We start from the raw sequence: 25,161 nt of genomic DNA, 5'->3' as shown, positions 1-25,161 counted from the left end.
CACTACCCAGGAGTTTACCTCATGGCCTTTTCCAGTCAATCCCAACCTTCTTGCCCTCAAAGCGGCCACTTCTAGTCCCTACCAGAAATGAGTTTTACCTGTTCTTAGACTTCATATATCTGGTAACATAATGTATATGTTCTCTGTAGTCTGGCTCTTTCCTCAACATCATGTTTTTCAAAATTTTTGTAGGTGGCATTGCATTTTCCAGTTTTTGGGTTTTTTTTTTTTTTTTTTTTTTTAATTGCTCAGAAGTCTTCTTTTACTAGAGGAATACCGTGAACCATTAATTCATTTGTCTCCTGATAGACATTTGGTTTATTTTCCACTCTTGGGCTATTATTGTTCTGTTTTCTTAGATTGTCTATCTTTTGGACACCAGTTACTTAGAGGAGCAAACTGTGGGCCAAAGTTGTTTACGTCTTCCCTGTGACCCAGAGTCTGTACTCTGAACCTCCTTCTTTACCTACCTCTTACATACCAAGCCATTATTTCCTCTGCCCTAGATCAGTCCAGAACCAGGGACCAGACAACTAGGGACAGTCTACTGGCCCCAGAGCCCTCTCTGATTATTCACACCAGCCAGTCCTAAGGTATACATGCAGCACAGCCTGGCCTGTTCCTCACTAAAGGCTGTAGCTTATGCCTTCCATTCCCTCCGGCTTCTGTTTCCTCTCCAAAACCGGCGCTTTTCCACGTGGCACTGTGTGGTGTGACACGCCCCTTTCTTTGGAGAAATGTAAGCAGTAAATCTTCTTTCAGTGGCATTACCCTCTCTGTGTTGTCACTTGGTTACCTCTGTAATTTAAATCCCACAAATGAAATGAGATATTTACAAATATGGATGATATAAACATTCATGTACCATTCATTTTATGGACATGCTTTTATTTCTCTGAGTTAAATATTTGAGAGACACAGGGTCTCTGTCTTTCTCTCTCTCACACACATACCCACACACACATTCATACACTCAGTAGTTATCTAAAGTGATAGTACCATTTTTCATTCCCACCAGGCAATATTTGAAAGTTCCCACTACAGTTCTTATTTGAGGATATCTCTGCCAACATTTGTCAGTCTTTTTAAAAATTTTAACCATTCTAGTAAATGAGAAAGTGCATAATACTGTGGTTTTTAATTTGCATGACTAATGCGTTAAGCATCTTTTGATATGCTAATTTATCATTTTCTCCATCTTCTGGGGAGTGTTCAAGTTTACTGCCCATTTTTATAGGGCTTTTTATCTTTCCATCATTTACCTACATACTCAGCATACAAGGGCCATGCTAATATTTTTCCTAGACTGACTTGTCTGTTAATTTTTAATTTTTTTTAATTTTATTTTTATTATTTTTTTTAGGGCAGCACTCACGTCATATGGAAGTTCCCAGGCTAGGGGTCAGATTGGAGGCTGCAGCTGCCAGCCTATGCCACAGCCACAGCCATGCCAGGTGTGAGCCCCATCTGTGATCTGCACCACAGCTCATGGCAACACCGGATCCTTAACCCACTGAGCGAGACCAGGGATTGAATCTTCTTCCTCATGGATATTAGTTAGGTTTGTTACCACTGACCCACAACAGGAACTCCCTAATTTTTAAAATGATACTACTTTTGATGAGAAATTTTCAATTTTGAGGTAATCTAGTTTACAATATTTTAAAGTTGTCAGTGTTTTGTGTTTCTGCCCATGGTCACAAATGTATTCTTCTATATTATCTTGAGGAAGCTTTCTGATTTGCTGTTTCACATTTAGATCTATAAGCCATATCAATTAAGTATTTACTGGTAGAGTGACATAGATACTGAGGATTCTTTAATATGTAGTTATCCATTTTTTCAGTAACATTTATTACAAACAGTATCCCCCCCATGAGCTGTCTAGGTGTCTTGGTTTAAAAACAATAAACAAAAGCATTGACCTAATATTTGAGGTCTTCTTTCTGAACTCTGTCTTCTCTTCCATTGATCTATTTGTCTAGGCAGTCTTAATTGTTGTACGTTGAAATTAGTGTCTTCTAAATTTGTTCTTCTTTCAAAAATGTTGTGGCTTTTCTAGATCCTTTGGCATTCCATGCAAATTTTAGTCATCTTATCTATTTCTTCAAAAGGACCTGTTGGAATTTTCAAAAGAATTACTTTGAATCTATAATGCAATTTAGAATGAATGGACCTCTTAACAATATTGAGTATTTAAATCAATGAGCATTGAGTATTCTTTTATTTAGGTCATCTTTAATTTAACTCAGCAATATCCTCAGCAATATTTCTGTTCTCCAAACTAGAAATATTGCATGTACTTGTTAGATTTTTTTCCTGGCCATTTGATGTTTTTACTTACTATTTAAGTCAAATTTTAAGCTTTCATTTTCCATTTTGTCATTTTAATATTTGGAAGTACAGCTGATTTGAGTGTATTGGCCTTATATTCCGCAACATTGCTAAATCATATTATAATCCAAGCAGTTGTGTATGGGTTTGTTTTTTTTTTGTTATTGTTGTTGTATATTTTGGGCGTTTTTCTAGTACATGAGCATACCTTCTGTGAATAATGAGCTTTTTTCCCATCTCAAGTTCTTTTATTTTCTATTTTCTTTGCTTGTCCTATTACACTGTCTAGGACCTCCAGTACAATAGTGAATGCCAGTGGTGCCCTTGCCTTCTCCCTGATAGTACTAGGAATAGTTTAATTTTTACCATTAAGAAAGATGCAAGCTGTAATTTTTGTTTTTTTGTGGGTTTTTTTTTTTTGGGGGGGGTGTTGATATTCCTTAGCATATTGAGGCATTTCCCTTTGTATTCCTACTTTTTTGAGAGTTTTGTCATGAAGGTCTTGACTTTTGTTACTGCGTTTTCTTCATCTATTAAGAATGATTATATTTCTTTCTCTTTTATTTGATTTCCATGGCATGTTACATGATTGGTATTTTGAATGTTAAACCAATCTTATAGTCTGGGATAAAGCACAATTTCCTTTTATTATTTATTATTTTTAAAATATTTTAATGTGTTTGACTTGGTTTTTTTTTCTTTTTTTTTTAATGGCTATACCCATGGCATATGGAGGTTCCCAGGCTAGGAGTCGAATTGGAGCTGTAGCTCCAGGCCTGTGCCACAGCCACAGCAATGCCAGACCTGAGCCATGTCTGTGACCTACACCACAGTTCATGGCAATGCCAGATCCTTAACCCACTGAGCAAGGCCAGGGATCAAACCTGCATCCTCATGAATGCTAGTCAGATTCGTTTCTGCTGAGCCACAGTGGGAAATCCCTTGACTTGCTAATATTTTTAAGGATTTTTACATTTTTTAGGATTTTTAAGGGATTTTTTTCATGAGAAAATTTCTCTGGTTTGTAATTTCTCATAATATTTGTCAGATACTTTTAAGATCATGATAATGCTGCCTCATTAAATGAGTTAGAAAGTACTCCTTCTTCTCCTATATTCTGAAACATTTTATGTAAAATAATTATCAGTAAAGTTATCTGGCCTGAAGCTTATTTTATGGGGAGGGTTTTGATTTCAAGTTCAGTTTTTTTTGTAGATGTGGGGTAACTTTGAGTTCCTGCTTCACCTTGTGGTAGTTGTGGTAATTTTTGTTTTTGATGTGTTGTATCCTTTTCATCAAATTTCATGAATTTATGGCAAGAAATTATTTTTATTATCTTCCCTTATTAGTTTAATGTTTGCAGGATCTGTTGTGATGCTATTCTTTTCATGTCTGGATGTTGAATTTTCTGTTTCAAAGAAACAATATTTTATTTGTTGATTTTCCCTATTGTTTGTCCTTTAAAATTTCATTTATTTATGCTCTTTTAAAAATATTTTCTTTGTTACATTAATTTCAAACTGTAATCGCTCCTCTTTTTGCTGCTTACAGTAGAATTTCAGATCATTAATTTAAACTTTTCTTCTTTTCTATTAAAACTTAAAATTTTAAACCTGTAAGAACTGTATTCTCTACAATGAAAAACTTTGATAAATTGGTTTTCATTTTTTATTTCAAAATATTTTCTGTTTATATTTAATTTCTTTAATTTGTGATTTATTTAAAAGTATATTGTTTTTTCTTATGTTTGTGGACTTATCAATTTGTCCTGTTAATTTATAATTTAATACTTTTACTGTCAGAGAAGATACTACTTATTATTTCAATTATTTGATGTTTTCAAAACTTAGCATCTGGTCTGTCTACCATAAATGTTCGAAATGGTCTTGAAAATAATGCGTTTTCTCTTGTAGTTATATTGTATTGGTATGTACATGTGGTTAGGTAAAATGAGCTGATCCTGTTTTTCAGATTTTCTGTGTCTTTATTCAATTTTTTTTGAGGGGAGTGAACTCCTCCTGGGGTCTATATTCTATCCATAATTGAGAAAGTGTATTTAAATTTTTCAACTATTATCATAGATTTTTCTATTTCTCTCTTTGATTTGTCAGTTTGTGCTTTTTGTATTTTGAGTTTGCATGGTAATATTTTTCCTTTTTACCTACTTACTTTCAATCTGTTGTATTTAAAGTATATTTCTTGTAAAGAGCATATAGTCACTTCTTTTTTATGCAGTTCTGTAAACTTGCCTCTTAATGGTGAGGAGAGTAATTTGTTTACGTTTAATGTAGTTGTTGATGTGTTTGGGTACAGGTGTCACATATTGCTAAACATGAGTTCACTCTTGACTCCTGTTGAGGAAGGGGACAGATTCACCATTTTTTAATTTATTTACTTATTTAATTTTTTAACTTTATTGGCATCAAATCAGCAAACATAGGATTTTTAAATTAAAGCTTGGTAAAACTTTTAAAACCATGTAAAATTTTTGTAACTAATGATTAAAACTAATTTTTGTGCCCTCCATTAAGTCCTTTCCAGAATATATGGTAAATGCAGTAAGTAATGAGGCCCTTTATGTCACTTTAACCTTTCTGGAACATGCCACTTTAGCCAGCTGTGAATTGTTAGTGATTTCTGATTTCTTGATGGAATACTCTGAGGGTTAATGAATATACTTATAAATGAATTTGCACATGGACTTGTAGAGAACAGATGTCCATATTCCATTGTATGGAAGAACAGTCCTTACATTTAACCCTAGATGAGCTGGCAGTATTCCACAGAATGTGATTTCATTAACTCACTACACAAATGGAAGCAGTGCATTGCATGAGGATCTCCTTAAGTTGTGTGTTATTTGGATTTTTTTTTTAACATGAATTTCCAACGAATCAAGAAACCTTTGACTGTGGCATCTAGTAATATGTTACTGGATTTTATTTTATTTATGTACTATTTTTATAGTTTCAACTTTATTTTTTTTTTTTTTGTCTTTTTAGGGCCACACCCACGGCATATGAAAGTTCCCAGGCTAAGGGTCTAGTCAGAGATGCAGCTACCAGCCTATGCAGCAGCCACAGCAACACCAGATCCAAGCCGAATCTGCAACCTACATCATAGCTCACAGCAACGCTGGATCCATGACCCAAAGCCAGGGATAGATCCTGCATCCTCATGGATACTAGTTAGGTTCATTACTGCTGAGCCATGAGGGGAACTCCTAGTTTCAACTTTTTCTTTTACATTTTATAATGAGAGTCTGGTTACAAGTTGTTTAATATTCCACTTCTGTTGATAACTTGTTTAACAAAAATGGGAATTTTAAGTTTACAATGATTTAGCTTTCCTTAAGTTTACAGTCACTTAGCCTTTCTTCAATAGGGAGTTAATAAATAGCATTAATTTTAAGTAAGTAAGTTGGTATTTTCAGTGTTTAATTTGCAAATTGGTAATGATTCATCAGAAATTTATTGTAATGGAAATGTGAAACATTTAAAACAAATATATTTTCTTTAAAATTTAAAATGAAACTTCCATCAGTTAGACATTCATTAGTTCATTCAACAGATATGTGTAGAACGCTTGCCTTGCACCAGGAACATTTCACAATTCTGCAAACTGCATATGTATCAGTAACATAATTAATATTAAAATTTCTAATTATAGGTATCTGTCCATTACTGGTTCAGGAGAAAACTTTTGGCTAAAATAAATGCTAGTATGTGACCTAAGTCTTTAGCTTTTGCCAGTGTTAAAATGATTGTCCTTTGAAATACTCAACCTTCTTTCATTTTAAAGAAAGGTGATTGGTTGCAAATTCTACTAATCAGGAATGGAAATGCTTTTCTTTTTTGGGTGAGTGAGAACATATGGATGTTACTGGGAAGGAGCGATCATGAATAATTTAGAATAACTTGAGATCTTGTGTGGTAGTAAAAATGAAATATGCATTGGTTAAATGAGAGAGAACTATGCTATTTGGATTTGAGGTCATTTCAGTATCATACACGTACTATAATTCTTTTTTTTTTTGTTCTTCCACTCTTGAAAACGTATAATAGAATAAGTAATGCTGTGAAGCCAATCGAGGAATGAAGCCAGATGCATTTTAACGCAATCACTTGGGAAGTTTGAGCAGTTAGAAATCACAACTTCCAAGAAAGAAACTGCTGATATCACTTGGATTAACGATCTGTTTTAGTGAAGTATCTCTTCATTTTTATAGTGCATGGAAGCATTTGATGCTCATTTGATATTAGTTTATCCATTCATCTAAAACATCTTTGGCACGGTTCCCCGAATAGTATCTCTCCTCACTTTAGGTCAGAGGACTTGACTTTGTCTTCTGGGTATAGCAACTGGGTCCTTCTCCAGGAAGAGAGGTGTGTGTTTTGTTTTGCTTCTTGAATGAAGTGTGGACACAATAAAGACCAGGGGAGATGTTTATTTACATTACTTTTCAGGTACAGTAGGAAAACTCTGCTTACAAATTCATGGCTGCTTCTCCTTAGAAGGCCAAGGATGTTAGGTTACTAAGATCCTACAGAAATCCGTGGTTAATCTGAGAAGTAAGTAAAATCAGCTGGAAAGTGGGAGTTTGAGGAGAAAATAAACACTGTGTGTTTCCTGTAGGGAAGTAAGATTTCAGGCCTTTCAATGTCTTTTTAAAAACATTTGCTTGTTTTTAAAAAAAAGATGTAGGAATACTTTTTGTTTTTTTTCTAAATAAGAAAAAAATTTAAGCATCATGGTGTGTTCCCCCACCTTAATTTTTTATTTAGTATAAATTTAAAATGATGTCAGAAACACAGAAACTTTTCTAAGGTATAGATACTATTTAACAGAATAATGTACAATCACTCTGATTTTTATCTCAGCCATAAAAAGAACTTCTTTTCTGGTTTACATATAAATGATTAATGTAATTTCACTTTTCATCGATTTATGAAATTGTTTCCTTCTTGCTTATGGTTGAGTTAAGGATTACTTTTTTCCTACACTCAAGAAATTGTGTGTGGTCTCATCAGGTTTTGGGAATGAGTCGCTCTTGTTCCATTTTAACTAGACATATTATATATGATATTGGATTTTTTTTTCTTTTTTAAGTGGGGACAAAGAGGCTAGGGAAATTAGCTCTCCAACTTCTTTCATTTCATTGATGAAAATATTGGAAATTTATCTGATATGCTCAGGTCTGAGACCTGTATTTGTTTTCACATAACTGCATGGCAGGATCATTTCTGAAGATATAAATCTGTTTGATGTTGCTACTGTATTCCTCTGCCCTGTCTCCCAGGAAAAAATACTGGCTCTGGATATGGGTGAATGAAAAAAGAAGAGGAGAGAGATGAGGATAGAGGGCCATGCATTGAAAACAGTCAGAAGAAGGAAGCTTGACATTAGAAGGAGGTAGGGTTTGGGGTGTTAGAAGGAGTGGTGCCTGTGGCCATCTCTCCACAGGGGGTAGAATCTTCCTGGGTAGGGGGTCGGTGGTTTGTTGGTGCAGAAGTATGAATAGCAGACCTAGGGTTGTCAAGCACTGGGTACTAGGATGGCCAACCTAGGAACAGTTTACCCACCCAGGCATGGTTCTGAGAAAAGTAAAGGTGCTGGGTTCCCAAGAACCCTGTGGACTGGGATAGTGGGTGTCTCTATAGTGGGCTGAGAAGCCTCTCAGAAAGATTTCATATGGATTAAGACTGGGACACTGAAAATGAAAGAGATTGAGGGAAGAATAGCCAGACATTGAGATTACCCCTCCCCCCAAATCAAGGAACTACTAAAGATTTGGCTGTGCAGATTGAAACGGGTGTGTGTGTGTGTGTGTGTGTGTGTGTGTGTTTGTGCATGTGTGTTGTGGTAGAGACTGAGGGAGCACTGAGTCGCAATTACATAACTTAAAAATTAATCCCTTTTTTTTCTCTTTCTTTTTAGAGCTGCACCTGTGGTATAGGGAAGTTCCTAGGTTAGGAGTCAAATTAGAGCTGCAGCTGCCGGCTTATGCCACGGACACAGCAACACCAGATCTGAGCTGCATCTGCAAGCTGTGATGCAGCTTGCTGGATTAACCCAATGAGCAAGGCCAGTCATCGAACATGCACTCTCATGGATACTAGTCAGGTTCTTAACCCACTGAGCCACAACGGAGACTCCTCTTTTACTATGTAGAAAATTCTTCTGAGGAAGATGTGTTTTTACATCACAATGAGCATTATTCTCTTTGCTATCTGATGCACAATTTCTACCAACCTTTTTAATTTTTAAGTACAAGGAGGTAATGTAGATCCTTCAGGAAATGTCTGGTATAAGCTGATTTTCCCAAGAATCCTACAAAACTAGTGTAATTCAGTTTGGTAACATCTGACTTTAAAGGTGATTGGTGCCATTGAAATGATTGAAAACATAAGTATGACACTGGGAGAAAAAAAAGGTTGTTAGAGGAAAATAACAAGAATTCTATGGGCAAATCTTTAAGTTTGAAAGCAAACCGAAATGGCTTTGGTTTAGTCACAGTGAATCATAGCCAGAAGTTAAAAAAGTTCAATTTAAATCTTTAAAAATGTTTTAGCAGTATTTTTCCTTGAAATATAAATAACACACCATTTAATTCACTATTTAAAAATGTACAGTTCACTGGGTTTTAGTATGTTCAAAAGGTTGTGCAACTGTTACTACTAATTCCAGAAAAATTTAGTAACTTTGAAAGAACTCTGTACCCATTAGCAGCAGTCATCTCCCATTCTCTCCTCCTTCCAGTCTCTACCAATGACTAAGCTACTTTCTGTCTTTATGGATTTCCCTATTCTAGAAGGTCCATATAAATGGAATCATATAATAAGTGGCCTTTTGTGTCTGACTTCTGTACTTAGCATAATGTTTTCAAGGTCTGTCCTTGTTTTAGCATGTATCAATGCTTTATTTTTTATGGTTGAATAACATTCCATTTTATGAATGGAGTTCTAATAGAAATTTTTCTGATTGTTTAGGATTTTCTGTATTTAATTTGTTGACTTCTGAAAATTCTAACCATATTTTAGAATAGTAAAAATTGACCTAATGCTTTTATATATGTCATGTATATGTAAACCATTTGGTGTAGCAAATAACATACTTTTTAAATAAGATAAATATTTCCTTCCCATTTAATGTAGATAGGAATATTACTATTTGACAGATGAGGAAAATCGAGGCTCAGAGAAGTTAAGTAACTTTTCCAAGGTCACATATCTAATAAGTAGCCACACCAAAGATTGAACATTAATGATCTTTTGGCTTCAGAGTCCAGGCTCCTAACTGTGCTATTCAAATAGGCAAAAGGAGGAAACAAAGTATTTCCTAGAGAACTCAAAAGTAATAGTTGGTTCATCTTTTCAGTTGTCTTTGTATCATCAAATGTTGATATATACATATGTGCTTGTGTGTATATTAGAGCTATTTCTGTATCAACATAGATTGTGTGTAAATCCATACTTTTTCAAAATGGGAAAATCCTTCTCTAGGCTTATGGGCTTTTTGTGCTATTTAACGGCAAATCTTGAATAATGATAATATTAATAATACCTGCTATGTATTGATCATTTATTAAGTCCCAGGCTTCCTTGAAATACGTATGTATTTATGTATATAAATGTAGTTTCCACAACTGCCCCTATGAGTCATGCTTTATAATACTGAGACACAGCTTAAGAGTCTTGCTGAAGAGTCTTAGCTAACAGTCTTAGTAGGAGACTGGCTAAAGTTTCCACAGAAAACAACTGACATGTCCTAGATTCTGTCCCAAATGGTATGTATGTTCCAGGATGCCTCTGTTGAACTTTATCACTTCTTGCTTCTGCTGAGCAATTTTCTATGTTGAACAAGGTATTTCCACACCACTGCCTTTAAGAGGAGCATAATATTCCAGAGATGAGCATACCATCATGTATTAATCATTCTCTCATTGTTGGATATGTAGGTTGGGTGTAATTGTAATGTGTCCCGAACCTTTGAAAATAGTTTTATGTATACGTAGACCACGACTCCTTGACTTTCATATGATTTGACTTAGGTATTGACTGCTCTGATCTTTAATTCCTACAGAAACTTATCCTCCATGATCAGAATACCAATGGTGATTGCACCTTATCATGTACATTCTGAAATATAAATACAGATGATATGCATTGAGCTTACTCAGTGGCAGCCAGTGTTTTGGAGCTGGTGCTTATGAAGGCTTGCACAGTTAAAGTGTCTTTCCGTAGCTTAACCTGACCTATCTCATGCCACTCTCAGATGTAGTCTGCTGTGCCAACCTCTTTATTTCACTCTTATGGGACTTGGGGTGAGTAGGTCCTTCATTATTCACTGAGTCCTATTGATCCCTTCCATTGGTTTGGGTATAAGGCGTGCAGCACTGGGCTTCAGGCATTCATGTGCCCTGTGGAAACCACCATTCCCACTTGCATGAACTGAACTGGCCATGAAGATAACAAAGGGACTTATATTCTCTTCAGCCCATCCAACCACTAACTGTATCCAAGATGGTGATTTAAAGATGAAGCTTGAAGGCCCTCTAGGTGCTCGCATAGAACTACATGAAAGGTAGATGAATTCAGACCTTCCCCATTTTCTGATTACAGGTGTCCTTACATGTCTGCAGACAGGCACCTCGTGCCCTGGGTTTCCCCTGGCTTCTTGTAAAAGTTTTCACTTTCCACCAGGTTGTCTACCACAAGGTGGGAGCAAAAGAGTGGTCAGTTATTATTATCTGAGAAGATGGGATTTTATAAACAAATACTTAATTACACAAGTGATTGATATATCCTTTAATGAAATCCAAATAGTATAGCTAAGATTCCCCACCATTCTAGAGAGAGCCAAATTTAAGAGTTTCATTTGTGTGTTTTGGCCCTTTTTACATGCACCCCCCCCACACACATACAGAAAGTGTCATATGTTGTTTTATAAAAAGAATAGCATGATACATCATTCTGCATCATCATTTTATCACTTAACATTATATTTTGTTGTAAGTAGATCAAACTCATCCTTTTATCCCACAGTGCAACATATTATAGTTTAATTAGCTATTCCACTTCTGATAAACATTTATATTGGTCCCAGATTTTTGTTACTACAAACAGAGCTGTGGTGAATATCATGGGCTATATGCCTCTTTCTCAAATGTGGGAAGGTTTCTTTTACATTAGACAGAATTCATCGTTGGTTTCTCAGAAAGCATATCGTGCAAAGCTAAGTCCATTTTAAATTTTGGTAATCTCCAGCAGCCTTCCAAATTGGTAGTACTCTTCTTTCATTCCCTCCAGCAGTCCTGGAGAGTTCTCATTTGTTTACTTTCTACCAATGTTTGATATTATCAGGTTTTAAAATGTTGACTTGATGTATGAAAAGTGGCATTTTCTTTTAACTTCCCCCATCCTTAGAGACCCAGGAAACTGAAATGTATTATATACATAAGAAGGTGACCTTTGGGTACAGCATTTCTTAGTGAGGAAAGCATAAAAGCAAGGCAGGCTTCTTTATTTAGAAGTAACTCAGAAACACTGAGGAAATTGACAAGAAGATTTATTTGCAAAGGCTTGGAGCCCATGGCAGGTGGAAGGCACATGGTGGGGTAGTTAAGACAGAGGTCAGTATATGACTCACAGCTGCTTGTAAGACATTTAACATGACACCTTAAGTGACAGCTGTGAAAAACTGCAAAGCCAGAAAGCAAAAAGGTGAACTTGGGCAATGGGAGGTGACTGCGAATAGGAAGAAATTGACAAAATGTGGTAACATGTGATTCATAATTGGCATTTGTCAAAGAGAGACCTCAAGTTCTATAAGTTTTGTTTCCTAGTTTCCAATTGTAAAGTGATGGTTTCCAATGTATGTTATCTAAAGAAATGACAGGATTATTTTTGACAAAAACCATCAGTAAATATATCAGTCCTATGCTCCCTGTTTTAAGTTTTTAATATGTCTGAATAATAGCTACTGGTTTGTGAACATATAGGACAAGCACTTTGCTAAGTGCTTTTCATATATTAAGGCATTTGAGCCTCATAATAACGCTATGAATTCAGGCAATAAAATAGTTACCATGTTATAGATTAGGGAGCTGAAGTCCTGAGAAATTAAGGGGCTTGTCCAGGGTGACATAATAATGAAAGGTCAGTTGTAGGTCTGAACCACTAAGCTAATCACCATCTTCATAAGTGCCTAGGCCAATTACATTTGAATCTGGTGTTGTAATGGGGTGGGGGGAGAAAGCAAGCACCCCCAGGTGATTTAAATCTCCCCAGATCTAATGTTCAACCCAGGGTGAGAGCCACTGGTAACAAGTATTTTTGATGATAGGAACACCGTCTAAAATACAGTGAGGCTTATTTTATGCCAGAGACCAAATTAAACACTTTAGATGTATTAAATAGCTTTGAAGTTGCTTTTGCTGCAATCCACAATGTGAAATATATTTTATATCATAACCAAGACAAATATACAGATGTATGTAATTCAGAAATTATAGTTTCAAGTAAAGGCACTTATCCATGCAGATGTGACACACTGTGATGTTTCTATTCTATTTTGTTCTCTATTATCTTAGAAATGCCTGAAATTCAAATATGAATAAATGATCCATTATCATAAACTGAAGGAAAATATTCTGTCTAAAAGTTAAATCCATTTCAGAAGTTAAATAGCAAACTCATTCAAGTTCACGTAAATTAAAGTCTCCCATCAAATTCCTTGTCTTTCAGTTACAATTTCAAAATCTTAAGTAACAGCAAAGCCCCATATCTAGTCCTTTCAATTTATTCTGAGAGATGCCTCAGAAAATTGGTGATCTTTAAGCCCCTGCAGTCTGAGGAAGGAAGACTTCAGAAATTGAGGCCAAGACTCTGATGCCTTTTGCTTTTAAAGAGTCAAAGAGTTAATGTGACACACAAGATTATCACACAACATTGCCTCCACTACGACATAATCTGAGTTAAAAAAAAAAAAAAAGCCTGACTCTAGTCTCCAGAGAATTATCCCAGGCAGCATTATGTTTGCAGAACCTGGCATTTAATGTTGTCAGAGACCCAGTGCTCCGCGGACAAGAAGAGCTGATGGAGAGTATCTTGATTTCACCTTCACTTGCTGAATCCTCCTCATGAACAGAAACTCTTTCTTTTCATAAGAAGTTTAAGTTGACACTGTAGAAAAGTCCCCCTTTGCTCACTGTTTTTTCTGAGAGAGTTATTTTAGATGTTACTTTCCTTTGCAAAGTGGAGTAAGCAGAGTTGTAAGGTGGCCCCCAAGACTCCTAAGCCTCTGGTGTACCTGTCCTGTATAATGTAATGGAATATATGTGGAACTCTGTAAGTATAATGAGATATGCTGATACAGGTACCTCATCTGACAAAAGAGAGATTATGCAGGTGGGCCTCACCTAATCAGGTCAGCCCCCTAAAGCAGAACATTTTCTCCAGTTGGTTTCAGAGGGGGAGGTTGGACACATGAGCTTCCTTTGGCTTAGAGGGAAGCCAGCATCCATGCTGTGGGCTGTTTTGGGTTCCTCTGTGGCAAGGACCTGAATTTGAACTCTAGGAGCTGAGCATGGTCCCTGGTCGACAGCTCACGAGATCACATGGACCTGTTCCTCAAACTTCAAAACTGATCCTGCCAGCAGTGCGAATCACGTGGAAGAAGCCCCTGAATCTCAGGTGAGGTCTCACCCCCAGCTTGATGTCAACCTGATGAGACCCTGAGCAGATGCAGCTGAAACACGTTCAAACTCCTGACCCAAAGAAGTTGTGAGAGCACAAATTTGTGTGGTCTTAACCAGAAAATGTGTGGTACTTGGTTGCGCAGCCACAAAAAATGAATATGCAGAGTTAAAGAAATTTCAGTGATGGTAGCTGTCATTAGAAGGTCTCTTTATCTTATGCAGTGGATGCATCTTCATTTTGACTGTCCAGCCCTGAGTTGAGCATGGGCTTTATTTCATGGTTCAGCATCTCTCTTGATCCTGGCGTTTTTCACTTCCATGCCTCTGTAGCCCTCCTGCAGACCCAGTGTCTCTTGGGGAAGGTTTCTCCCATGTCTTCTTGTGTCTTTTAGCTACAGACTCACCCCTACCTGATCCTTGGCCTGGAGGCTGCTGTTGCTGCTGCTAAAGCTTCCTCAGGCTTCTAGATACTTAAAACCAGTGCTTCTGTTTCAAGACTCACTTGAATTAAATTAATTTTTCTATTCTCTTCCCTCAGGGACCAGATCTTCCTTCCCTATTCATCTGTGTCTAAGCTCATACGTTTAATTCCCTCAGTGACTCATGAGCTTTCCTTAGAATCTGTGGACAAGCAGAAGGGCTTCTGTATAAGTCTTATCATGGTTTCCTGCTTTTGGTGTAGAACACAGAATGGCTTCTAGGGTTCTTGACTTCTCACTGTTGACCTGGGCCTGGAGCTCTGGTTCTGAATGGCAAGTGTAGAAATGATGTCAAAAATAGCAAAAATTAGAGTTCCCATTGTGGCACAGTGGAAGCGAATCTGACTAGTATCCATGAGGATGTGGCTTCTATCCCTGGCCTCACTCAGTGGGTCAGGGATCTGGCGTTCCCATGAGCTATGGTTGTAGGTCACAGACATGGCTTGGATCCCGCATTGCTGTGACTGTGGCATGGGCCAGCAGCTGCATCTCCTATTAGAACCTAGCCTGTGAGATTTCATGTGCCAAGGGTTTGGCCCTAAAAAGCAAAACAAACAAACAAACAAAAAAAACCACCACCACAACAACAAAGAAACAAACAAACAAAAAAAGCAAGAACTGTCATGCCTCTCAGTACCTCCCAAAGCTTACAAATGCTTATTTTCCTCTGCAGTAAAATCCTTGCCCCAGTCTTGCCTGCCTAGAAATAGTGGTGTCTCCTTAGTCAACTGCAAGAGTAGGCACTTGAAGCTTGAAATTATCCACCTGACCCAGTCCTGCCTACCCACTCAGGGCTGTGTGGCTTGGGCTGCCCTGCCTCTGTGACAACAGCTCTTCCCTTGGTGCAGAACTCTGGGTTAGAGTCCCCTACCCTGATCCCCCAGGTGAGGACATCTGTGCTACTGAGTTTTTGAGGAAATGCTCTTAGCAGAGACTGATAGGGAAGTAAGGAGCAGGGTGGAAAAGGGGAAGAGGCTGTGCAGTGGGCAGATTCAAGCCAAGTCCTTGCTGATCCACATCCTGCACCTGGAGTGTAAATTAACGTCCCAAATCTGTCCCACTTTAAGTGTTTTCATCCTCCTGTACCTTCAGCCATTGGCCTTGGGTCACGTTGAGGGACCTAACTCCAAGGCATTTTCTGTCGTATGCTTTTAAAGGTGATATATCTGCTATAATGTGAGGTTGGGCCTTCAGTGGAGGTTACAGGCAACAGGCATGGATTTTAGACACAGAGCCTGCAGAAACTGGGAAGTAGGCACGCAGGACCTATCAAATAGATTCAGATGGATCTTGCTGTAATACCAACAATAATTGCTAAATCCTCCAAGTTCAAGATACCATATGTCCCAAGCTTGAATCCTCTTTCTCAGAAGGGCATGGCTCTTTAACCCTCTTGGCCTCATATAAGGTTCATCCAACCATTAACATTTATTTGTTTTGCCCACACACTAAAGTCCAAGACTCGACCATCAACATGTATTTTCTTTGCCCACACACTCAAATCCAAGACTAGAAGCCACAGGTCTTAGTGACATGAGAGGACCATTTACCTCACCAACTTTGACACTTTGATGTATATTTCATAGCACCTGGAGATGACTCACTAAAGGCTGAAGCCTTTGAAAGGGCCCCCAATAAATAGGATCCTTTTGACCACTTCTGTTCTGAAACAGTGGACAACAAAGCAAAGAAGGGGCTGTGGAAGCCAAATTATTAACTTTGTTACTGGTAGAAGCCAAGTTCCAGAGCAGAGTGTTAGTGTTGTGGCTATGTGGAGGGCTGAACCCTAGAATTACAACATGCATTTGCCTTCTTATAAGCAAAGATGGACAGGGTAGGCCTCACTGCCCAGGCCATATTCCAGAAAAGCAATAGAGAAAGCTTGGAATCAAAGGAGAGAAGCTTGGCATGAACTGAGTGTATTCAGTTTATTGTTTCCAACTGGACCAGGCCGTTAAGTCACTCCACATTCCCTGGAGCAGGGGAATGAGAAGGTACAATAGTAAGTTTCTGAGATGTTGTCCACATCGAACCAAGGAAGGAAATTGTTTTCCCCAAACACATATGCATATGCTCACGTTCAAGTGGAAACACATTTATTTAGAGTCTGCATTAAGCCTTCTTTAAATACAGATGAGAACATTTCCATTTGCCTTTGTTAAATCATTGAAGAATCCCTACTCAAATGTCAAAAATTTTAAAAAGTAATTAAACTCATGAGTTTCTATATGGACAGCACTGACAAGAGTATTGTCTTTTAGTAGCAGGTAACTCATTCATATCTTCTAAAATGCTTAAGAATGTCTTGATTTAGAGGGTTTAGGGTCAGCTATCAGGAATGCTTTTGAGAACAGTCATCAAGTGGACCTCAATTAGTAACTCTCACTTCACAGAGAACATTCAAGGACTTTTCCCATCTTCCTAACTTCCTTTAGTTATTTTTCCAAGGAGAGGGAATCCAGTAAATTATAACCAACAGTGTACTGAACCCAGCTAATTGCTCCCTCATTTGTATTCTCTTGGCTCTTTTACAATACTCTTAAAACTCCCATCAAATTGTTTTTGTTTAGTTATGTGTCTCTTCCATGCAACTCTGAGAATCTTGAAAACAAATACCCAGAAGCAGTCGTCAGGTTGTCAGCTGAGGAAATTATCATGGCAAAAAAAAAAAAAAAAAAAAAAAAAAAAGCCTGCCTCCTTTATATTCTCAAGACACAAAAGGGCCTCCCTCTTGAAGATAAGCAGGTGCCGTCTGCTCCATACCAGCTTCACCACAGGTGCCATATTTCAGATTTTGTAGTTGCTCTAGGGCTTATCCTGGTATGTGCCACACAGCAGGAACTCAAACATGTTGCAGTGATTTCTACTGTCTGATAGTCATCTATCAAAGATTCAGAAGCCACTTGAGGTATTGTGTACATGAGGATCCCTGCGGCAGAGACTTTAGGTGTCCCTTTGTGGAAACTGCATTGCCACGACAATTTTACAAACCTCTCCAAACTGCTCCATGCCTCAAGAGGCTGACTTCTATGGATTGCTATAATGGCCCTCCTTGCTGCCCAGCCCCACTTCTCATTGAGATCAGCCAGTGGAATGCAGGACACCACAGGGTGAGGAGAGTGCAGTCAGAGTAGTTATTCCATCAGCTTTGTCCATGTTTGGTTGGCATAAGTTGACTGTGTTCCTGTTCTGGAGGCCATAGCTTCTAATATGCAGTTTTCTCTTAAGTTAGAACCTCTCTCCAATACCTGGTAAACTCTCCTATTTTTTTTTTTTTCCTTCTGTAATTTATCTTTTTATTGTCCTTCTCATTTATTTTGTTTTTGTTTTTTTTCAATTTTTTATTACTCAAATGAATTTATCACATCTGTAGTTGTATAATGATCATAACAATCTGATTTCACAGGGTTTCCATCCCATAGCCCAGGCACATCCCCTTACCCCCAAACTGTCTCCTCCAGAGACCATAAGTTTTCCAATGTCTGTGAGTCAGCATCTGTTCTGCAAAGAAGTTCAATCTGTCCTTTTTTCAGATTCCACATGTCAGTGAAAGCATTGGATGTTGGTGTCTCATTGTACGTCTGACTTCACTTAGCATGATAGTTTCTAGGTCCATCCATATTGCAAAAAAATGCTGGTATTTCATTATTTTTAATGGCTGAGTAATATTCCATTGTGTATATGTACCACATCATCTTGATCCACTCCTCTGTCGATGGACATTTAGGTTGTTTCCATGTCTTGGCTATTGTAAATAGGGCTGCAATGAACGTTGGAGTACATGTGTCTTTGCGAGTCGTGGTTTTCTCTGGATAGATGCCCAGGAGTGGGATTGCCGGATCAAATAGAAGTTCTATGTTTAGTTTTCTGAGGAATCTCCATACTGCTTTGCACAGTGGTTGCACCAATTGACAATCCCACCAACAGTGTACTAGGGTTCCTTTTTCTCCACACCCTCTCCAGCACTTATTGTTTGTAGACTTTTGGATGATGGCCATTCTGGCTGGTGTAAGGTGGTACCTCAGAGTGGTTTTGATTTGCATTTCTCTAATAATGAGTGATGCTGAACATCTTTTCATGTGTTTCTTGACCATCTGTATGTCTTCTTTGGAGAACTGTCTGTTTAGATCTTCTGCCCATTTTTGGATGGGGTTGTTTGTTTTTTTGGTATGGAGCTGCAGATGGTGTTTATAAATTTTGGAGATTAATCCCTTGTCAGTTGATTCACTTGCAAAGATTTTCTCCCATTCTGTGGGTTGGCTTTTCGTTTTGTTTAGGGTTTCCTTTGCTGTGCAGAAACTTTGAAGTTTGAGTAGGTCCTATTTGTTTATTTTTGTTTTTATTGTCAATACTCGGATAGGTGGATCTGAGAAGATGTTGCTGTGGTTTATGTCAGAGAGTGTTTGGCCTATGTTTTCCTCTAGGAGTTTGATAGTGTCTGGTCTTATATCTAGGTCTTTAATCCATTTTGCGTTTCCTTTTGTGTATGGTGTTAGGGAGTGTTCTAATTTCATTCTTTTCCATGTGGCTGTCCAGTTTTCCTAGCACCACTTAGTGAACAAGCTGTCCTTTCTCCATTGTATATTCTTGCCTCCTTTGCCATAGATTAGTTGGCTGTAGGTGCATGGGTTTAATTCTGGGCTTTCTATCCTATTCCACTGATCTATATGTCTGTCTTTGTGCCAGTACCATGCAGTTTTGACGACTGTTGCTTTGTAGTATAGTCTGAAGTCCTGGAGCCTGATACCTCCAGCTCCATTTTTCGTTTTCAGGATGTCTTTGGCTACTCTGCATCTTTTGTACTTCTAAACAAACTTTAAAATATTTTGTTCGAGTTCTGTGAAAAATGTCCTTGGTAGTTTGATAGGGATTGCATTGAATCTGTAGATTGCCTTGGGTAGTATAGTTATTTTAATAATATTGACTCTTCCAAACCACGACCATTTGATTTCTTTCGTCAGTGGCTTGTGGTTTGCAGAGTACAGGCCTTTTGTTTCTTTAGGTAGGTTTACTCCTAGGTATTTTATTCTCTTGGATGCGATGGTAAATGGGATTGCTTCCCTAATTTCCTTTTCTGCTCTTAGTGTATAGAAATGCCATAGATTTCTGTGTATTGATTTTATATCCTGAGACTTTGCCAAATTCGTGGATGAGCTCTGACAGTTTTCTGGTAGCAACTTTAGGATTCTCTAGGTATAGTATCATGTCATCTGCAAATAGCGATAGTTTTACTTCTTCCTTTCCAATTTGGATTCCTTTTATCTCTTTTACTTCTCTGATTGCTATGGCTAGGACTTCCAGAACTATGTTGAAGAGTAGTGGTGAGAGCAGACATCCTTGTCTTGTTCCTGATCTCAGTGGGAATTCTTTCAGTTTTTCACCATTGAGAATGTGTTCACTGTGGGTTTGTCATATATGGCCTTTATCATGTTGAGGTAGGTTCCTGTTATGCCCACTTTCTGAAGGGTTTTTATCAGAAATGGGTGTTGGATTTTGTCAAAGGCTTTTTCCACATCTCTTGAGAGGATCATATGGTTTTAATTCTACAGTTTGTTAATGTGGTGTATCACACTGACGGATTTGTGGATATTGAAGAACCCTTGCATCCCTGGGATAAATCCCACTTGATCATGATGTACAATCCTTTTAATGTATTGTTGGATGTGGTTTTCTAGTATTTTGTTGAGGATTTTTGCATCGATGTTCATCAGTGAAATTGGCCTGTAGTTTTCTTTTTTTGTGGTATCTTTTTCTGGTTTTGGTACCAGGGTGATGGTGGCCTCATAGAATGAGTTTGGGAGTATATCTTCCTCTGCAATTTTTGGGAATAGTTTCAGAAGGAGAGGTGTTAGCTCTTCTCTAAATGTTTGATAGAATTCGCCTGTGAAGCTGTCTGGTCCTGGATTTTTGTTTGTTGGAAGTTTTTTAATCACAGTTTCAATTTCAGTTCTTGTGATGGGTCCATTCATCTTTTCTATTTTGTCTTGGTTTAGTCTTGGAAGATTGTACTTTTCTAAGAATTTGTCCATTTCTTCTAGGTTTTCTGTCTTATTGGCATATAGTTACATGTAGTAGTCTCTTATGAGCCTTTGTATTTCTGTGATGTCTGTTGTTCCTTCTCCATTTTCATGTCTAATTTTATTGATTGGAGTCTTCTCTCTTTTTTTCTTGATAAGTCTGGCTAGGGGTTTGTCAATTTTGTTGATCTTTTCAAAGAACCAGCTTTTTGTTTCATTGATCTTTTCTATGGGTTTCCTTTGTTTCTATTTCGTTGATTTCTGCTCTGGTCTTTATGATTTCTTTCCTTCCACTACCTTTAGGTCTTGTCTGTTCTCTCTCAAGCTGCTTTAGGTGTAAAGTTAGCTTGTTTATTTGAGCTTTCTCTTGTTTCCTGAGGTGGGCTTGTGTTGCTATAAACTTTCCTCTTAGAACGGCTTTTGCTGCATCCCATAGGTTTTGGAGTGTCATATGTTTGTTGTCATTTGCTTCTAGGTATTTTTTAATTTCTTCTTTGATTTCTTCAGTGATCCATTGGTTGTTTAGTAGAATGTTGTTGAGTCTCCACGTGTTTGTGTTTTTTGCAGTTTTTCTTTCTTGTTGATTTCCAGTCATATAGCGTTGTGGTCGAAAATATGCTTGATATGGTTTCAATTTTCTTAAAGTTACCGAGGTTGGATTTGTAGCCCAGGATATGATCAATCTTAGAGAATGTTCCATGTGCACTTGAGAAGAATGTGTATTCTATTGCTTTTGGATGACATGTCCTATCTGGTTTAATGCTTCATTCAGGGCCTGTGTTTCCTTATTGATTTTTTGTCTCGTTGATCTGTCCATTGCTGTAAGTGGGGTGTTAAAGTCCCCCACTATGATTGTGTTATTGTTGATTTCTCCTTTTAAGGTTGTTAGCAGTTGCCTTACATATTGTGGTGAACCTGTTTTGGGTGCGTAGATATTTAAAATTGTTATTCATCTTCTTGGATTGATCCTTTGATAGTTATGTAATGTCTTTCTTTGTCCCTTAAAATATTCTTCATTTTAAAGTCTATTTTGTCTGATAAGAGTATTACTACTCCAGCTTTCTTTTGATCCCCGTTTGCATGAAATATTTTCTTCCATCCTCTCACTTTCAATTTGTATGTGTCCCTAGAAGTGAAGTGGGTTTCTTGAAGACAGCATATATATGGGTCTTGTTTTTGTATCCATTCACCCAGTCTATGTCTTTTGGTTGGGGCGTTTAGTCCATTCACATTGAAAGTAATTATTGATATGTATGTTCTTCTTGCCATTTTATTAATTGCTTTGGATTTGTTTTTGCTGCTCTTTTTTCTTTCCTTCTTCTCTTGTTCTTTTCTGCCTAGAGAAGTTCCCTTAGTATTTGTTGTAAGGCTGGTTTAGTGTTGCTGAATTCTCTCAGCTTTTGCTTATCTGTGAAGGTTTTGATTTCTCCTTCGAATCTGAGTGAGAGCCTTGCTGGGTAGAGTAATCTTGGTTGGAGGTTTTTTACTTTCATCACATTAAGTATATCATGCCACTCCCTTCTGGCCTGCAGAGCTTCTGTTGAAAAATCTGCAAATAACCTTATTTGGTTCCCTTGTATGTTATTAGTTTATTTTCCCTAGCTGCTTTCAAGATTTTCTCTTTGTCTTTAATTTTCGTCAGTTTGATTAGTATGTGTCTTGGGGTGTTTCTCCTTGGGTTTATTTTGTATGGTACTCGTTGTGCTTCCTGGATCTGAGTGAGTGATTCCTTCCCCATGTTAGGGAAGTTTTTGGCTATTATCTCTTGGAATATTTTTTCTGTCTCCTTCTCTCTCCCTTCTCCTTCTGGTACCCCTATAATACGGATGTTGGTGCATTTCATGTTGTCCCAGAGTTCTCTGAGACTCTCTTCATTTGTTTTCAATCTTTTTTCTTTTTTCTGTTCTGCATTCATAATTTATTCTAATCTGTCCTCCACCTCGCTTATTTGTTCTTCTGCCTCCTGTATTCTGCTGTTGGTTGCTTCTAGTGAATTTTTTATTTCAGTTATTGTATTTTGCATCTCTTCTTGTTTAAGTTGTATATCTTGTATCTCTTTGCTCAGTGTTTCCTATAAATTATCCATCTTTGCGTCCAGTTTATTTCCAATGTGTTGCATCATATTCAGCATCAACAGTCTAAAATCTTTTTCCTGGAGGCTAAGAATCTCCTCCTCACTTAGCTGTTTTTCTGGGGTTTTTCCTTTCTCCCTCATCTGAGTTATAGTTCTCTTTACATTTTTATAGGGTTTTGGTGTGGTGACCTTCTTACAGATAATAGAGTTGTAGCCTCTCTTACTTCTGATGTCTGCCCCCCTGTGGCTGAAGTCAGTATGGGGCTTGGTGTAGGCTTCCTGATGGGAGGGGCTGATGCCTGCCCCCTGGTAGGTGGAGCCGATTCTAATCCCTCTGGTGGGTGGGCCTTAGTCTCTGGATGGGATTAGAGGCAGCTGTGTGCCTGAGGGGTCTTTAGGTAGCCTGTTTACTGAGGGGCGGGGCTGTGATCCCACCTGGATTGTTGTTTGCCCTGGGGCTTCTCAGCAGCTGGCTGATGGGTGGGGTCCAGATTTTCCCAAAATGGCCACCTCCAGAGAAAGGCACTGCTGCTGAATATTCCCGAGAGCTTTGCTTTCAATGTCCTTCCCTCACAACAAGCCATGTTCACCCCTGTTTTCCCAGGATATTCTCCACGAACTACAATCAGGTTTGACCCAGATTCCCATGGAGACTTTGCTTTGCCCTGGGACTCAGTGCAGGTGAAAGTCTGTGTGCGCCTTTTTAAGAATGGGGTCTCCGTTTACCCCAGTCCCATGGAGCTCCTGTGCACAAGCCCCACTAGCCTTCAATGCCAGATGCTCTGGGGCTCCTTCTCCCTGTGCCAGATCCCCACAAGTGAGAGTTTGATGTGTGGCTCAGAACTCTCACTCCTGTAGGTGAGTCTCTGTGAACCAGAGCTTCCCACCCAGGAGGTATGGGGATTTTTATATCATGAAATCGCCCCTCCTACCTCTTGATGTGGCCTCCTCTTTTTCTTCTGGAGTAGGGTATCTTTTTTAAGGTTTCTGGTCCATTTGGGTGAAGAGTGCTCAGTCTTTAGTTGTGAATTTTGTTGTTTTTAGGAGAGAAGTTGAGTTCCAGTCCTTCTATTCCACCATCTTAATCCAGTCTCTCTCTTCTTCTATTGTGAGTTAGATTATGCCTGCCCACAAAAACGTTTAAGTCCTCACCCTCTGTACCTGTGAATGTGACCTTATTTGGTTTTTTTCTATTTTTAATTTTTTATTTTATTTTAATATAGTTGATTTCAATGTTCTGTCAATTTCTGCTCTACAGCAAAGTGACCCAGTCATATGTGTGCGTGTGTGTGTGTGTGTGTGTGTGTGTATTCTTTTTCTCATATTATCCTCCATCATTTTCCATCAAAAGTGATTAGACATAGTTCCTTGTGCTATACAGCAGGATTTCATTGCTTATCCACCCCAGATACAGGAGTTTAGCATCTACTAACCCCAAACTTCCAGTTCTTCCCTCTCCCTCCCCCTCCCCCTTGGCAACCACAAGTCTGTTCTCCAAGTCCATGAGTTTGATTCTTTTCTGTAAATAGGTTCATTTGTGGCAAATATTAGATATGAGAGCTATCATATGGTATTTATCTTTCTCTTTCTGACTTACTTCACTTAGTATGAGAGTCTCTAGTTTTATCCATGTTGCTGCAAATGGCATTATTTTGTTCTTTTTTATGGCTGAGTATTCTGTTGTATATATGTATCACATATTCTTAATCCATTCATCTGTCCATGGACTTTTAGGTTGTTTTCATGTCTTGGCTATTGTGAATAGTGCTGCAGTGAACATAGGGCTGCATGTATCTTTTTCAGTGAAAGTTTTGTCCCCATGTATGCCCAGGAATGGGATTGCTGGGTCATATGGTAGTTCTATATTTAGTTTTCTGAGGTACCTCCATACTGTTTTCCATAGTGGTTGTACCAATTTACATTCCTACCAACAGTGAAGGAGCGTACCCTTTTCTCCACACTCTTTCCAACCTTATTTGGAAATGGATCTCTACAGGTGTAGTCAAGTTAAAATAAGGTCAGACTAGATTTAGGTTGGCCCTAAATAAACCTAGTGGTTGTGTCCAGTGTCCTTATCAGGACAGAGCAAGAGACTGAAAGACAATTGGAGACACAGGGAAGAGGACCACATGATGATGGAGGCAGGGATTGGAGTTAGGCTGCCACAAACCAAGAAGACCAAGAATTGCCAGCAACAGCCAGAAGCTTGACAAGGCAAGGGAGAATTCTTCACTGGAGCCTTGGAAAGAGCCTGGACCTGCAAACATCATCACTTTAGGCTTCTCTCCTTCAAAACATTGGGAGAATAAGTGTTGTTTTAAGTCACCTGTTATGTGGTAATTTATTGTGGCAGCCGCAGAGGACAAATATATACCTCCTTTTGCTCTGTTAGGAGTGGTAAGAGACCTCATCTGTTGCTAATTTTAAGACAACATCCCATGATCATTTCCTTTAACCTTGTTCATATGTTTGTGACTTGTCCTTGTCTCTTGATTAAACTGGCTTTCATTCAACCAATTGAATGTGCCATCTCTCTCCTGCTGGAACAACTCTGACTGG

At 38.2% G+C, this 25,161-nt stretch overlaps 1 protein-coding gene across 34 annotated transcripts in view; it reads left to right on the top strand.

Moving 5' to 3' along the window:
* Positions 1 to 25,161, top strand: part of CNTN3 (contactin 3) — a 370,445-nt gene that overhangs the window by 26,420 nt on the left and 318,864 nt on the right. For 9 of the 34 annotated variants that reach the window (XM_084989040.1, XM_084989055.1, XM_021069223.2 and 6 more), the window contains one exon: positions 7,634 to 7,746. The exons of the other annotated variants lie outside the window; for them this stretch is intronic. In XM_084989040.1, coding sequence (XP_084845166.1) covers positions 7,685 to 7,746 — 62 coding nt within the window. In that variant the 5' untranslated portion in view covers positions 7,634 to 7,684. The remainder of the gene's footprint in view (positions 1 to 7,633; positions 7,747 to 25,161) is intronic. 34 annotated transcript variants of the gene reach the window in all.

This window comes from Sus scrofa, chromosome 13 (assembly GCF_054392235.1).
Source record: "Sus scrofa isolate SSC_HxYL_T2T_F1_AM1 chromosome 13, Sscrofa_HxYL_maternal_Yorkshire_Landrace_v2.0, whole genome shotgun sequence".
Classification (NCBI taxonomy): domain Eukaryota; kingdom Metazoa; phylum Chordata; class Mammalia; order Artiodactyla; family Suidae; genus Sus; species Sus scrofa.
The sequence above is the reverse complement of the archived record's forward strand: the minus strand, read 5'-3'. Positions and strand labels throughout refer to the sequence as shown.